This window comes from Chlamydotis macqueenii, chromosome 10 (genome assembly GCF_036417535.1).
Source record: "Chlamydotis macqueenii isolate bChlMac1 chromosome 10, bChlMac1.mat, whole genome shotgun sequence".
NCBI classification, from domain to species: Eukaryota; Metazoa; Chordata; class Aves; order Otidiformes; family Otididae; genus Chlamydotis; species Chlamydotis macqueenii.
In genome coordinates this window covers 13,662,780-13,678,125 of record NC_141565.1, presented here as the reverse complement: position 1 = coordinate 13,678,125, position 15,346 = coordinate 13,662,780, and the positions used below count along the sequence as shown (strand labels likewise).

Below are 15,346 nucleotides of genomic sequence, written 5' to 3'. Positions count from 1 at the left end.
TGCCTACGGCGCTGAGGGAAGAGAAACTGGGTTTGCATGGAAAAGGGCCAAGGGATGCACAGGGGAAGGGCGAGCGGATCACAGAGGGACAGGATGTCGAGGACACCTTGGCAAAACAAAAGTCAAGGGGGAGGAGGCATTTTGCATGAAAACCTGCAAAAAGCAGCCGAGTGCTGGTGTCCTTCTGCACCCTCCATTCTCCTATACTGTCACGAGTTGAGAGGTGCTGGGTAGGAGCCCAGACCTCCACCCTACAGTTTTCTAAAGCCAACAGCCATGGATTAATTTTCTTTTCTAACTCTTTTGTTTTTCCCCTTGTGAAGAATGGCTGGAGCCACGCAGGCAGCTGTAAGCAGAGCTGCACCCCTCAGGTTACCTGCCCTTTCCAGGGCCCTTAATCCCCTTAACATTCCTGGGGATTATTTCCATCCCGACGGGACGGTGAAGCAGGCTGCCAGCCACAGCGCGGGGGGCAGCACATGGCAAATGGTCCCGATGGAGAGGGGCTCACTGGGCAACCCACCACGGAGAGACAAGTTGCTTAATCCTAAATAAATGCTCTGTGAAGGGCATCTGCTCCGAATGAGGGAAAACCAAAAGCAACAGCAGCACAAGTTAAGTGTAGCTCAGCTCTGGCCACAGCCAAGCCCTCATGTCTGATGCCTGTCCCTGGGCGTGAGCCAGTCCTCCTCCTCCTCCTCCTCCTCCTCTTCCTCTCCAGGAGCAGACTAAAACCTTTCTCCTTGCCCTGGGCTGCACAAAAGCCACTCAGCAGCCCAAGCAGCACACTGTGTTTTAGGCTCCTAGTAGGCTACATTTAAAGTATTATTTGCAACATTCAGGCTTTCAAAGGCACTTAATGTTACAGCAAAACTACCTGATATCCTGCTCCCCGAAAGACTGGGGCTGAGCATAATCAGAAGTGGAAACAATTTGCCCTAGGATTCTAGACTGATGATTTTATGGCCAGTCTCCCAGAAATCAGGGGATTTATAAGCATTTCCAGGTGGTCTAAGCAGGAATTTGGGCTTTGCTTTAGGTCAGAACAGACCAAGATATTAAAATGTCATTTTTCTCCTTCAGCCAGTCCCACACCCTGGGGCAGGAGAGTGGTTAGTCTCTGAGTCACCTCAAAGATGCTGGATATTCCCTGTGGGGTCTCTTAAAAAACTGATCAAGACTGGGACCTCATTTCACAGCTACAGTTGGGAGAGGAGAGAATACCATGCATGAAGTCCAAGTATCTGCCAGTGGCCTTGGCCTCCTCATCCTGGCAGTCTTGCTTTTTACTTACAGAAAAGTCCATTCCTTACCTTTCCTAGAAAGCCTCAGGCTTCTAGAAATAGGGAAAGGGAAAATATTTAAAAGCAAGCAAAAGATTCAGTATGTCGAAGCAAACACAGCTATTTTTTATAAGCAACACTCCAAAGCAGATCTATTTACAAGGTCACACTGTCTTTCTGAGTACAGCAGAGGGTATTAAAATGCTCATGTATTTTTTTGTTTATATCTTGCCAAGAACAATATAAAAACGTCTAACACCTTTTGCTGATTTATGATGGTGGTCAAGGAGGTGCCAGAGCAGAGCCTTGTGCATTGATCTACGGCTGAATCATGCAAACCCAGACATCCTGCTGTAAATCCACTGCAGAGACCTGCCTTGATTTACACCTCCAGCACTATAAATAATGACAAAAAGCAGCCTGATAGCAGTCTGTCTCCCCTTACACAGACATGAATTACATCAGGTCTTGAAGATGATAGATCTACTCCACGAGAAACATTTTGCACTGGGTCCCTATCTGCCAACCTGCAGGAGAAAGGATGCCCCGTCCTTACTCCCAGCATAACCCCAGGCTGTGTTTCAGGCACACCAATAATTTTACATTCTCATTTTTCTTTTTCTGTTCAATGCAAATTAAGACGTTTCTTGAATTGTTCCAGACTAAGGTCTTCTGAAGATTTACAGCGCTATTCCTGTAGTGAGGTTCAAGGCTCCTTCCAGTTCCCGTCAGGGACAAGGTCAGGGCTTTGGCTTTGCCCCTGGGGCAGCAGTACGGACCCCCACTGGAAGCCAAACCCTCCAGGTCGGTGTCTGCACACCCTTAGGCACATCCAGCGCAGTGAAAACCAAGCTCAGAGGTACCTGCTGTGTCCTGGCCTCCGCAGTACTGTTCAGGCGAATTGCATGCATTGTGAGGACTTTTGCATGCTGATTTAACAGCCACCTGGACAGAAAGGCTTCCAGTCACTTTCAGTTCCTCCCACTCCTTTCTCCCCAGTATTTTCTTCATTTCTACTAGTTTCAGGGAAAAGTTCCCCATCTGGCTTCAGTAAATAGGTTGATAAATTGCTGCTTCTTTGCAAGCCTCAGCCATGCAACGTTAGATTGCTGCAGTCTGGAAATAATCACATTAGCCAATTCAAAACCTCCAGGCTGGCCGCAGTGCTCCCCCAAAATGCTGCATAAGCAGAGGGTCCCCCAAGGTAGGTGGAGTCAGTCAGACAGTCTGTCCTAAGTGAATCTCTCGGGATCTGGGCTTTGGAGGTAGGGAAGAAGGAACTCCCAGGCCTGACTTGGAAGAGGAAACCCATACATCATGGAGGCAGGGGGAAAACAGTGCTTTGTAAGTAACAGCCCTGCACCAATGCCCCAAGAGCTAGAACGGCTTAGCGGCAGTGCCCGAGAGCCACTTGGTACAGAAAAAAACACCAAAGTCACTAGTTACAGCCATTTACAGCATCCAGGTTGGTCCTTCAGGCTTGGTTGGCCGCATAATCCTTCCACGCTCACTGCTCACTGCATTGTCTCCTAGCAGAGCACAACAGGCGGATTTAAGATGGACAAATCCAAGATCGATACGCCCCAGCCCTTCTCCTGTCATGTGGCAGGATTTGGTACCTAGCACACAAGCAAGTGCAGGCATCTCTGTCACCGGAGGCAGCTCTGGTCTAAATGATGGCACAGGATCAGTGGGAAAAGGGTGACAGCATAGCACAGTGACACTGAGGCTAGTCTGTTGGTATAGCTGTCCAAAAACGGTGTTTCCATCTGGCATTTTATTTAAGTTCCTCCATGGAGAGGCTTTTTTTTTTTAAGAATGAAGACATTGCTTTGCCATTTGAAAAGGGAGCTTATTCCTTTAATTCATGCCAAAACAAGCCTTTGCTTTTGTGCTTTCCTTGTCTTTTTTCTGCCTCTTCTCCTGTAGAAGAAAAAAAAAAAAAAGACTAAAAAAGAGAAGAAGGAAAAAAACAAAGCAATTTTACCTCAGTGAAAATCCAACATGCTTTCTCATTGTTCAAAACATGGTTTCATCTAACAAAAATGAGCCATGAAATTGCGCTGCCTTAACCCTTGTCTGTTCTTCCGTCCCTGCATCTCTCTGGAAAGCAACGGTGAGCCCCCAGTTTCAGCCTGTGGAGTGCGGTCCCGCAGGGGTTTGAGGCAGCTTGGCACGTGCCATCAAACATCAAACCACGGCACCTTCCCCTCTGCCAGCAGTGATGTGTGATCCTAGAGGAAAATAATTTGATACAAGAAATCACTGGTTCCAGCTTCCAAGCACTCTTTAAATATGTACCGAACTATTCACCCCAATTACACTCATGTAATGGGCTCTGATTTGTTTTTCTTTGTTCCCAAAGCAGTAGGGCACCGGCCACATTAACATTCAAGGAGAAGTTGTTTGATATTGAATCATTTCTTCGGCAGTATTATTCCTTACACAATTCTGTTTGATTGCAATCCACTTTACATTTGATAAGCACTTACTGACTATGAAAGAATGATCTAGCCTGTTTTCTCTTGCTTTTTTTTATTGATTTCTCTTTTAAAAGGGTTTTATTCTCTTTAGACATGAGATTGCAATAAGAGAGAGGCAACATTACTGAACAACTGTTTTCCTTGCTGCTCCACCAACCCATACAACTTCACACTAGGCCCCCAAAAATACTGTAATAACAAGACACTTACAGCCACAGAGCTGCCTACACCCTTTTCCTGGGACTTTTTGTTCTTACTGGTAAACTTCCAAGTTGTTCAAGTGAATAGTCAGGAATAAATTGCTCTTTCTGAGCCCCTGATTAGACCGTACACTGAATAATTGTAGGCAGCCCCACTGTGCTCCGCATTTAAAGACACAGCCCACCACATTTTGTCTTATACCTTGTGCTTTGCACTCACTTTGTATTGGGGTTTTGGTAAAGGAGAAACATAGAGCACTTGGAAAATACCAACATTGAACACACTCTGCAGTTTGCCTGAAATCCAAGCTGCCATTACTTTCAAAACAGTGGGCTCCTGTTCTCACATCCAGAACATACAAATTATTACAGCACGCTCACACACTGCATGGGCGAATCACACTTTTCTTGGCATTGGGCTCGATCCTGATTATTAGGCCAGCAGGATATCTGCAAAATCTTTCTTTGACAATAGGTTTCAGATACAGCAGCACTTCCTCGGGCCCATGTTTTGTAAGCCCCTCAAATCCCACAGCATCCCCTTGTGTGAAGGGACTGATGGCCTCGGCCAGGACGACGAAAGCAGCAGCTCGGCACAGTCCACAGCCATGGCTGTTTCCAGTTTTAGTTAGACTTATCTTGCATTAATTAACCCTTGGCACTAAATGCTGCAGCCACTGAAGCGAGCGGCTGGCAAGTAACTTAAGTGATCTAATTAATGTGTGTCTCATCAACAACACAAAAAGAATATTTTTTATATTCTCTGAAACACCCGCACCAGCACACGGAGACGCGCACGCAGAAACTGACACGGGTGTCGAGCAGCCGGGGCAGGCACCATCTCTTCTCCTGTACCTTGCCCAGGGGAGAAGAGCTCCAACAGATTCCCCCACCACAGCGGGATGAGGCTTCTCACACAAACACCTCTCTTCTCTTCCAGCGTCGATGTACACTGAAATACAGCGGGAGCGACCAGACGGTGGGAATATCCTGACACACCCAGACTACATAGATGGAAACCCAGACCTCATCAAACCTAAAAAGCTCCTAAATCCTGTAAAAGCCTCGAAGAGCCACCAAGAGCTGCACAGAGAGCTGCTGATGAACCACAAAAGGTAAGAGGAGGTGGCAGCCTGCCGCTGGAGTGGTCCGAGAGGCGCTGAGCCGTCAGAGCACAGCGGCCAAGGCACAAGTGCCAGCGACAGCCTGTGAGTTGGGAGGGCGTGATACATCCCTTCATTGCAAACAGATACAGCGTAAAACTTCCTGTAGCCTTTTCCTCTTTTCTCTGAAGCGATAGTTTCTTTTAAAACAAAAGCGGAATGAAAATCCCCCAGCTCTGCCAGCCTGAAGCATCGGCTAGTGCTTTTCAGAGCTGTTTGCTGTTTCCACCCACCTCGAGCCACAAGCGCCAGAAGATGTGACGTGTCCCTACAGCCCCTTTCTCGGTGTCCCACACACGTTTTCTCCCTGGCCCTGTTTTTTCTATCTCCATCACAGACTTGCCAAGTCCCCAGCAATGTGCCACTTTCCTGTGTGCTCTAAGGTCAATCCAGAGGCAGCAAGAGCTGCAGGCTGGATGGAGCCATTGAAAGCTGGGATAGCACCGTGTGAGATCTTCTGTACAAGGAAAAGGCTAATCACTGTCTCCCTAAAAATCAAACCAGTAAAGATGGGCTAGAATTCACACTCCTGATTTCCTACTCCATCGCCCTAATTTAACGCTTTGGGGGTACAGATACAACATCAGGATAACGACACCAGGGACAGAGAACCTATAACCATATCATTCCTTTGCGGCAACTGTCTGAACATCAGTGCAATAAAAGCATATTCAGTTCAGAGCCTTTTTAGCACAGCAAGAAATCTGCTGGCTTTATATTGACATTTTCTGAATACCCTGAAATATTCTGACACGATGGCACTTTGACCATCTAATTAAAACGAGCACAGCCTCTGTTCAAAAGGACTGCAGTCATTACAAGAGCCAGACACGTATATTAATTCGGCAAACAATCAAGCTTGCCAGCGGGGTGCATTAATCAATACTGGCACTGGCTGCGCTTGGGTTTGATTTGATTTTCACAGAATCAGAAGAATTACAGGGACCATGCCCAAGCTGTTCTCCAACATTGAGGCAGAGGTAACTGTATCAGCCAGATATTTTAAAACTCTGGTTTCAGAGTGACCAAATTCTGCTTTGTGAGAGTGCTCCCTTGAAAGGCTCACTCATGAGCATCGGCTTTGATCTTGCAGAATGTTATCCAGTCTAACCACGACGAACCAAAGCATCAAGAAATTCCTGCCACAGAGATAGCAGAGACAAACGGTGGCAGACAGGGTACAGACCCCACGGCATCAGGCCAAGCTGAACTTCAAACCAGCAAACACAAAGTGCGTCATCACTTTGTACTCGAATCCTGTGCCCCTCACCATGATACATCCATGCGTGCCATCAGATTCTGGCAGAATGCGGCCCCATTGCAGCCAACCTGCGTCTCCTGGCTCCTCTTATTTTAGTTCTGTATATCTCAGGCATCAATTTAAACCTGCTTCAGCCCTGGCCTCCCAAATATTTTTCAGCAAATACATGAAACAAACTCTACTGCAAACAATAATCCATTGTTGCCAGTTTCTTCTCACTGTCAAATCCACCAGTTTTGCTTCTTGCTACAGGTTGCTATAGGGTCAGAGAGGGGAGAAGATAGAAGGATCTACGACTTGCTTCTGTTTCTGCTTTGCTGTTGGTTTTTTCCCTAAAGCAGCAGAGAGAAGCCACTCAAATCAGCAGCTTGTGCAACAAAACCCTTATCTTAGTCAACAGCTCTGGGTACTAACAGCACAGCCTGATTAAATCAAAGAGTAGTAACAAATCCACAGGCAACATTGCAAGCTGTGTCTCCAGCAAGCCAAGGCAGGTTTTCTCTCTCTCAAGCCTTGGGGAAAGCATCTCTGCAACATCTGAGTTCTTCCTGCCTTGAAAAAAACATCATGGAAACTCTGGGGCCAATGCTATGGCTATCTTTGCTGATGCTGCCATGAACTTTGTCCCACCATAATGCAAAAACCAGAAATGACAACAGGAAACATTGTTAAACGTGGCACTGGGAGGATGCAAGCACTGGTCCCCAGCCATGTTGTGATAGCACAGAGGTTTGCTGCATCTGGAGAGTTTTTCAGTCATCAATCATCAATTTCTCATGATGTGAGGTACCACTTCAGTGACCGCCATCCTGCCAAGGAAGCTCAGTAGTCCATAGGGTTTGATGTCTCTGCTTTCAAACTATTTTAGCAGAAAGCAACAAGCCTTCCATCAAAAGAAGTCTCCCAGTGCTGAGGAGGAGCTTTGCATTAATAGCGCGCCAACCTGCGGTGCCCTGGGGAGGCCTTAGCACAGACGTGGATATGTCCCCTCCTCGCCTCAAAACAGAGCTTCACCCACAGGAACACCGAACACCCCACAGTTTACAATGAGACTTGTAAATACTCTCAGCCCATTGATTTAAACAAGTGTTAAACAGAGCCCACGAAAGCGCTCAGGCCCCACTCCTTCCCCATGTGTGACAGCTACAAGGTCTTCAACTCCTTCTCAAAAACACAACTTCAGTCAACCACTACTTCTGCATTTTCTTGCAAAATTGCTCACATTCCAGCTGCTGTTGCAGAAGACAGCCTGCGTAAATATGGCCTCGACCACTTCTTAATAATCCATTCTTCAGCGACACAAACTGTGCAGTTGCAGTAAGGTCTCCCCTGGATTCAGCAAATGTTCAGCTTCCCAGAAGCTTCAGATTTGGCCTCTCTCTGTCTAGGGCTCAGCGGGGCAGAGAGGCATGGCTTTTAGCCAGGAAGCTGATGGATTTTACAAAGGCAGATTCCTTTTGGCAGGGATGAGTTGGTCAAACCACTACCGTGAAAGGGCAGGAACCGTCCCACGACCACACAGGAGCACATCTGGACTTGTTCCGCCTTCAGTCACAGCCCTACACTTCCATAATTGCTCCCATGCTTCCGAGGGGACAGGAGCTGGTGGGAAGGTGGCTGGGGTCAGCTGCAGGAGGTAACTCTTAGTGTCTAAATTCAGGCATGACAATATTCAAAGTGTTAGGTTTCTGAAACTTGTTTGGAGAACTTTTTTCATCCCTTTACCACACATTTCTGCCTTGCCTGCATGTCCTTGCCATGTCTCCTTTCCCGGGATCGTTCCTCTCATGGGACAGGGCTCAGAGCAGCCCCACGTCATCGGAGAGGCTTTGTGCGGCTGAAGAGGAGCCAGGTGCCTGTGCCATCGGCAAACCATCTGGCTTCCAGGAGAAAAGGACATTTCCTTTTGGCCTCTTGACCCAAACCCTCCATGTCAACAGGGGGGCCGCTAGCCCTCAGCTCTGAAGCAAAGCTGGGACGCAACAGCAAGGGAAGGAATGGCCAGGACAATTATTGCAGATCAATGACTACCCCTGCTGGTGGAAAAAAAATCGTCATTATTTAAAATGCCCTCAGTGCTGCTGAAGCTGTCACTGACAAAATCAAAGCTAGTAACCACAGGAGCCAGCTGAAGGTCCCATTTCCATACCCGACCCAGAAAGCTGTAGCACCTCACTGCAAGGGGATTAGCCAAACTTCCAGCCCCACAAGCCCTGGACGTGGACAGCAAACGCCGTGTCCACCCGAGGCCAGCAGCTCAAGGCACTGTCCCGCAGTAAGGTGCTCCTGGTAACACCCTCAAAGCCTTGTGGATGGATTTGTGGACTGGGACTGGTTTGTGGACCCTTTTCCATTTAGGACTGAGAAGATTTTTGGGGTTGCCAGGCTGGCAGCAGTTACACCCCAGGGTGTAGGTGGTCTGGCCCTGATTTATCTGCTTTTTCTCCACAGAGGCTTGGGTGTGGAGAGCAAGCCAGAGCTGCAGCGGGTACTTGAGCACCGACGGCGAAACCAGCTCATCAGACAAAAGAAGGAAGAGGAAGAAGCAAAGAAATTGCAGTCTCCTTTTGAAAAAGAGCTATTAAAGAGGCACCAGAGGCTGGATCAGGTAGAATTGAGTTTTCGGTCATCCCCAGGTTATTCTAACCACCCCGCACAAGGCACAGACCCCAGGGGAGATGGGTGGGCTAAGGCTCAACCCAGGCTATAGCCTTGCTACCCTTCCATAAAATGGGAACCACAGTCCATCCCTCACTGCTGCCCGATGCAGCTGCAGCATCCTCATCCTCACAATGGGATTCACTTCGTTCATACTACCTCACCCAGGACCTCTGCCATGCACCACTGACCCTGGGTCTCGTCTGGGTCCCATGTGGTGTCCTTGGGGCATGGCTTTCCTGTTCAAAGCGCCCCAAATAGCATGGGGGCTGTTGCAGCACCCACCACAGGGGTGCTCAGGATCTTGGGGTGCAGGGTGAGAGGCTGAAGAACTACTGGAAGGTGCAAACTCTGCTGCAATCACAACCAAGCTGCTTTTGGGAGCAGGTCCTGGCATGTACTCTGGCCAAAAATACGCATGGGGAGAGCAATATTCAGCGCGGGCACTTGTCAGCAGCAGAGCCTTGCCCTGGGTGCCCTCTGCGCCTGTTCTCCTACCCAAATCAGTGCAAGCAGCAAGTCAGCTTGCTGCCACTGAAAAGAAAGTCATTCCCTGTCCTACTTGCCAATATTTGCACTGCAAATGGATGAAATTATTTGATCTAATTAATGACGCAACAGGTCCCTTGCAATAATATCAGCCAAGCCAACATCACTTGAAAATCAAAGCCCAGCACTCTCAGAGAAGAACCAGAATATGAAACGGGGAGGTTTAGGGACAGATCCATAAAGACTTTGCATATAAAATGAGGCAGTACGACTTACCCCCCCACCTTAGATGATAACCTAATGCTGAGAGGCCTTCCCAGGCTCACAGGCCTCCTTTACTGGGAAGGATTGAAACCTCCTCCTTCTTCCTCCATGCCAGGTCTGAAGTGAAGCACTCCTCCACTTTTCTGCTGGAGATGCTGTTCCTCCCTGGAGGAAAACAAAAATAATGTTTCAGTTGGCCAGAAAAACTCAGGGTGAACATGGGTCTGGTGTAACGGTTTGGAAAAAAGAGAGCACTGACACGTGTGCTACACACTTATTCAGCTTTGGGCAATAATAGTGGACACCCTGCGATAATGAAGCCCACCGTTTTAATGGAGCTACAGCACTTTTGTCCTTTAGCATGTGCAGATAACAGTGACTCTTCTTTCTTACAGCTGGAGAAAGAGCAGGAGAAGCAGGAAGACCATGCACCAGAATTCATTAAAGTCAAGGAAAACCTGAGACGAACATCGACGGTGACTGGGGATGAGAAAGCAGCATAGCTTCGGCCAAAACTCAACAGAGATCCTAACACGTACACACTGACATCTCTGTACATGGTGGACATTCACAGCCACGTCATTGGGGCTACTTACAGTTATTAACACTCGCTCCACTAGAAGGCACAAAAAAGGTTTTCCCAGCCCAGGAAGGTATCACTGTGGAAAAGGTGCAGTATTCGCCGAAGTACTCACATGAGGAGATGCAGAGAGAAATGACGTTATTTTCCCCCCAGATTGTGGGTGCACGCTAACCTCCAGCTAACTCTTGGTTAACCCTTGAGCGACCATTTAAGCCAGGGAAGTCTGTGGAGGGATGGTTTGGGGGATATCCCTGCTTCTTCCTGGAGGCAGGCTCACCAGGCACGGGGTGGCAGGAGGGAGGCTGCAGCTCTGGAGAACCTCCTGGAAATCTGGCGTGGTAACTAAAAGGGACAATCTGCATATTACTGAGAAGAGCCCAGGTGACAGCAATTGCTTTCCCAAGGCTCACCGGTACTGCACTAGTGTGCAAGTCAAGCCTGGCTGAGGCCTGTGTCCCAACAGAACATCTGTAATAGAAAAATCAACCTCTGTGTACCCCTACCAATGCAGCCCAGGCAGGTGCAACTGTTCTTCACAAGCACCTTTAAACTGCATTTCAAACCTGCTTGAAAAATAGCTGCTTAGCCAGTCCCATGCTCAGGCGGAAAATACGTTGGACTATTTCATCAAGCGAGAGGCAAACGCTCCCTGCAGAAAGCAAAGGCTGGGTGTTTTCAGCATGGGTGCTCATGGAAGTGTGCAGTGACAAGGCAGAAGATCCCTGCGGGTGGAGCAGACAAAAACTGCTTCTTCCCTCACCCAGCAGCTGGACACGTGCCACCACAGGGACCCACAAACACGTCCTGTGATTGAGAGGTGGTAACCTCACACTGGTATCACGCTGCTGTCCTGTTCACCCTGCACACAGCTGGCATCTGTACACACCGAGGCTATGGGGAATGTAGGCACTGATGCAAAACCATTCATCAGTGCTTCTCATCCCCTTTTCCAGAGGTCAGAGCTGCGCATTTCAGCTGCCACCTTGCAAAGCTAAAAATCTTCCTGCTGCTGGTATAGCAAAGCTGAGGTAGATAGTGCACTTGCACCATATGTGGACAGAGCGCACCACGTTGATGGGGCACCCATGCCCTGAGGTGTCCACATCTAGAGCTAAAATTGTGCTGTCAGGAAGATCTCCGCTTCTTGCTTCTCACATCAGTCCTGATACAAAGCCTAAACAGCAGCACTCACCGACTGCCTTTGAACACTGGCTCTTGAACAGCAAGCCTCAATGGACCTAGCCAGTTGGGAAGGTAATACCTGGTTAAACAATATCTACTGTCCACATCATCAGTGGATCCATACATAAATTAAGGGAAACGGAGCATTCCTCACATATTTCTTAAACAGCTACTAATCCATTCCCTACTCTCCCTGGTCCAGTGGGGTGTTTCATTTCAGCGGGCTGTTGCTCAACCTGGCAGCTTGAGTAAAACATCTGAGCCACACCACATATCAAGAGAAGTGACATAGGTACAGGGCTTCCACGACAGATTGGACTACAAAAGCCCTATACTCAGCCTCTGTCCTCGAGAGCCCCATCTCATGGCACTGTCCCTCTGGCAGTTTTTAAGCCCCTTGCTCATCATGCTTATCCTAAACAAGTTTTTATTTCAGAAATCCAGTGCATATGGTCACTATGTGTCAAAGAAGATCTGAAAGGATCTATTTTGTCCTTCCCAACTGTGAAGCTTTTCATACAGGTTATGATTAAAATCATGAGGAAGAAGCAGCATCGACCATTTTTTCAGGGGGGAAAAAACCCCGAAATTTCTCCAAGGAAAAAAGGTGTTGCTAAGGTTGCTTGTACACAGCCATGAAGAATGCTGTATGATGCTCCACAGATAACACCAGTTTAAACAACAAGCCAGAATTACTGTGCTGGGCTTTTGTGAGGGGTTATGGCACAGATTAAGTAACCTTGATCAAAAGAGCTCAAAAAAAAAATCAGCAAATTAATTTGTAATTTTGCCACAGATGGAAATGCACTGCAGGAGAGGCAATCTGTCACTCCATATGCACCAGTGAAATCAGTGTTACCAGCTCACCCGGGCTGGGACAGGGGCATTTATGCAAGTACTTGGGTGGGAGCCATCCGGTAAGATCTGGGTAAGCTGAGTACTCAGATCAGCAACGAAAAGGTTGAAAATACTTTGCTGTGGTCTTCTTGATTATGCAAATATTATTTGGGAAAGAAATAATAATCAAGGTGTTTCCCTTTCACGTGGAATCCACCAAGCACAGAGCAGGGCTGCGCACCGATGCAGTCCGTCATTGCTAAGGGGTGTCTGGGTCATTTTCAGCAGGGGAAAGGGAGAGCTAGGCCACGCTGTCCTAACCCAGACTGGGCAAATGGAGCCACAAGAAACCCTCCCAGTGGTGGAGAGACAGCAGAAAGCCCTGACCCGGCTGCTCACCGGGACCCCAAAGGCTGTGAGCTGGGACCCAGCCCCACACCCGCACACCGACCCACCAAACCAGCCACGAACAGCCAGCACAGGGAGGTCCCGCAGGGCCGCAGCGGGCTGTAGCAGCCCTGTGACACACAGCGGGGCACACGGCGTTTCATTCCCGGCAAGAGCTGCAGGCTCCAGCCCTCTGTGACAGCACGTGGGAAATGATGATTTTACTGTTCAAGCGTTGGCTTAAAAACTCACAGCGTTTTCCAACACAGCTCTTCTCACCCCTGCGAACTGCTAACTGCCTCCCAGGCTGGGCTCAGACCCAGAGCCTCTACAACCTTCACCGATGCTCTTGTGCTTCATGGCACGGCAGCACGGAGGTGGCACCTGAAAAAAAACATCAGTGTAGGCATCACCAGGGAGATTTTGGGGTATCTTTGTGTCTCTTTTTTCCCTTAAATGAATTCCTCCCTATGCCCCTAAAACACATTCCTGAATAAACGTGGTGTATTCAGAAGATACAGATTATCAGAGTATTGACGGAAGACAATTTTTTGCACTGTGTATGTTGCCTATGTGGTATATAGTCTATATTCTGTGTTGGTGTTTATACATTTATATAAAAATATATGTCATACAACTCCACTTAATGAACTCACACTGTTTCATGTGGACACTTCTGAAGAAATAAACTAAACGATGATTGTATATTCTGCTCTTTTCCACAAGGAACTGAAAAAACTCCGAGGATGCAAGCAGACAGCAGCCAAATAAACTGAGTGAACATAAAAAATCAGTGAAGTCTGACAGCAACTCCTTTGTTAGCGCTGTTACTTACTCATCAATGAGCTGTTTTCAGCATCCACACCCAATGCCGCATCCATTGCTTATCCTCAGACTTCATCTCAGTTTACTGAGAGTTCAAGGGCACAAAAATTGTGGAATCAGGCTTTGTTCACTGAAACTTCCCATATGTTTGATTTCTAACTGGACACAGATACTCACCTGCCTGCCAGGGTAAGACCCACAGAGCCAAGGAAACACATTGCCCTTGAATTTAATTTAAAAACTCAGTTTTGAACTGAAAAGTAATCCTCACACCACTGAGCTCCCTCCATTATTTTTAAAGTGTTTTAGCAGCAACCAAAGACCATAGATTAAAGACATAAGAAAAAAGAGGATGCTTCACACATGCAGGTCACAGACACCACTCTCCCCAAGAGCCAGAACCGAAACTGACTGCAGCAAAGCAAATGAAGAGGACTTCTCTGTCTCATTAGCAATATTCTGAATGGCAGAGATGCCAACTTCCCGCTCAGAACAAGGCAGACATGGTGCTTGGATGCATTTCTCCGACACTAGGTATCTGCTGGGGTTGCCACAGTGGGAGGTACACAGCGTTCCCGACCCTCCGCGCTCTGCGGCACTGGTGGGGGCAGCCAGCTCACCATTAGGGATGAGGGCTCATTGACTAAACTTTTCTTCTGGTCAGGATTCCAAAACATCTTCCCACCTTGTTGCTGTTTATAATAACATTTCACTCATTATCCTACCACGGCAGGTAGTGTACTTCGTTTCCTGGCACAAACCACTCAAAGGAAAACATCTTTGCCGCAGACAAGGCCAGGGAGCTCAGGCAGGAATTTGTAAAATGCTTTATCAACCCCTCACAGCCCCCACTGGTGAGGTTTCCATGGGCTATGCCCCAAGACTGCTTACACTAATCACACACCTCCTTTCACACGCGGATGCCAAAGGCAGTCGTTCGTATCATGACGGTTCTTCTTCTATGGAAGAAAGTAAGAAACAATAATTTCAGTTCTTTAAAGATACACTGCCTTTCAGCTATGCACAAACTGCTCCATGGCCTGGAATTTTCTTACTGCCAGAGTTTCAATAACAGCTTTGCAATTTATCCAGGTCATGCTGAGATCTCTTTTCCCGCACACTCACTCCTGAAGTGCCCCTAGATCGCTTGCTGCAGTGGAATTTCCTGTCAGGGAACTTACATTTTACTGCCTAATTCACCTCTTGCTACTGCCTCAGAAATGTTAAGTTCTGGTTTTCTTCCTCAAGCTAGCGGTATCCTCAGACTGGCCCTGGCTGAACACTCCTTCTCAGGAACCCTGCTCTGACTATCCTAGGTATTTCTCTGTATTTAGAACATTTCCCAAAATTGTCTAGAGCAGCCACAGACTGACCAGTTTGGTTTTGATTACAGCATCATATGAAACCTGTAAGTCAGATATGATACCAAAAATATTTGGGCTTACAGAAAAGGGGGAAAATGCAAAATTTTCAGCAACATAATAATCAGCAAAATTATCAGCAACATAATAATCACGGCATGTTCCAACTCACCACAACCAGATGCTCTTGTAGATTTTGTGGGTTCCCACCATAGCCCATGAGCTCCCTGGGAATCCCATGGGCACTGATGTAGCGGGGGGTGTCGGGGGGGAAGTTGCCAGCTCCTGCCCACTGGACACCAGGACAGACTGCAGTGGGAGTGGACTGACAATTGCCAGAGATGAAGGCACCACACAACCTGTGGCAACC

General features: G+C 47.8%; 1 protein-coding gene across 2 annotated transcripts in view; it reads left to right on the top strand.

The window, feature by feature from the left end:
• FAM107A (family with sequence similarity 107 member A) overlaps positions 1-13,580 on the top strand; it is a 30,957-nt gene extending 17,377 nt beyond the window's left edge. For both annotated transcript variants that reach the window (XM_086755794.1, XM_010116969.2), the window contains 3 exons: positions 4,907-5,081; positions 8,842-8,998; positions 10,197-13,580. In XM_086755794.1, coding sequence (XP_086611920.1) covers positions 4,907-5,081; positions 8,842-8,998; positions 10,197-10,304 — 440 coding nt within the window. In that variant the 3' untranslated portion in view covers positions 10,305-13,580. The remainder of the gene's footprint in view (positions 1-4,906; positions 5,082-8,841; positions 8,999-10,196) is intronic.
• The last annotated feature ends 1,766 nt before the right edge of the window (positions 13,581-15,346 follow it).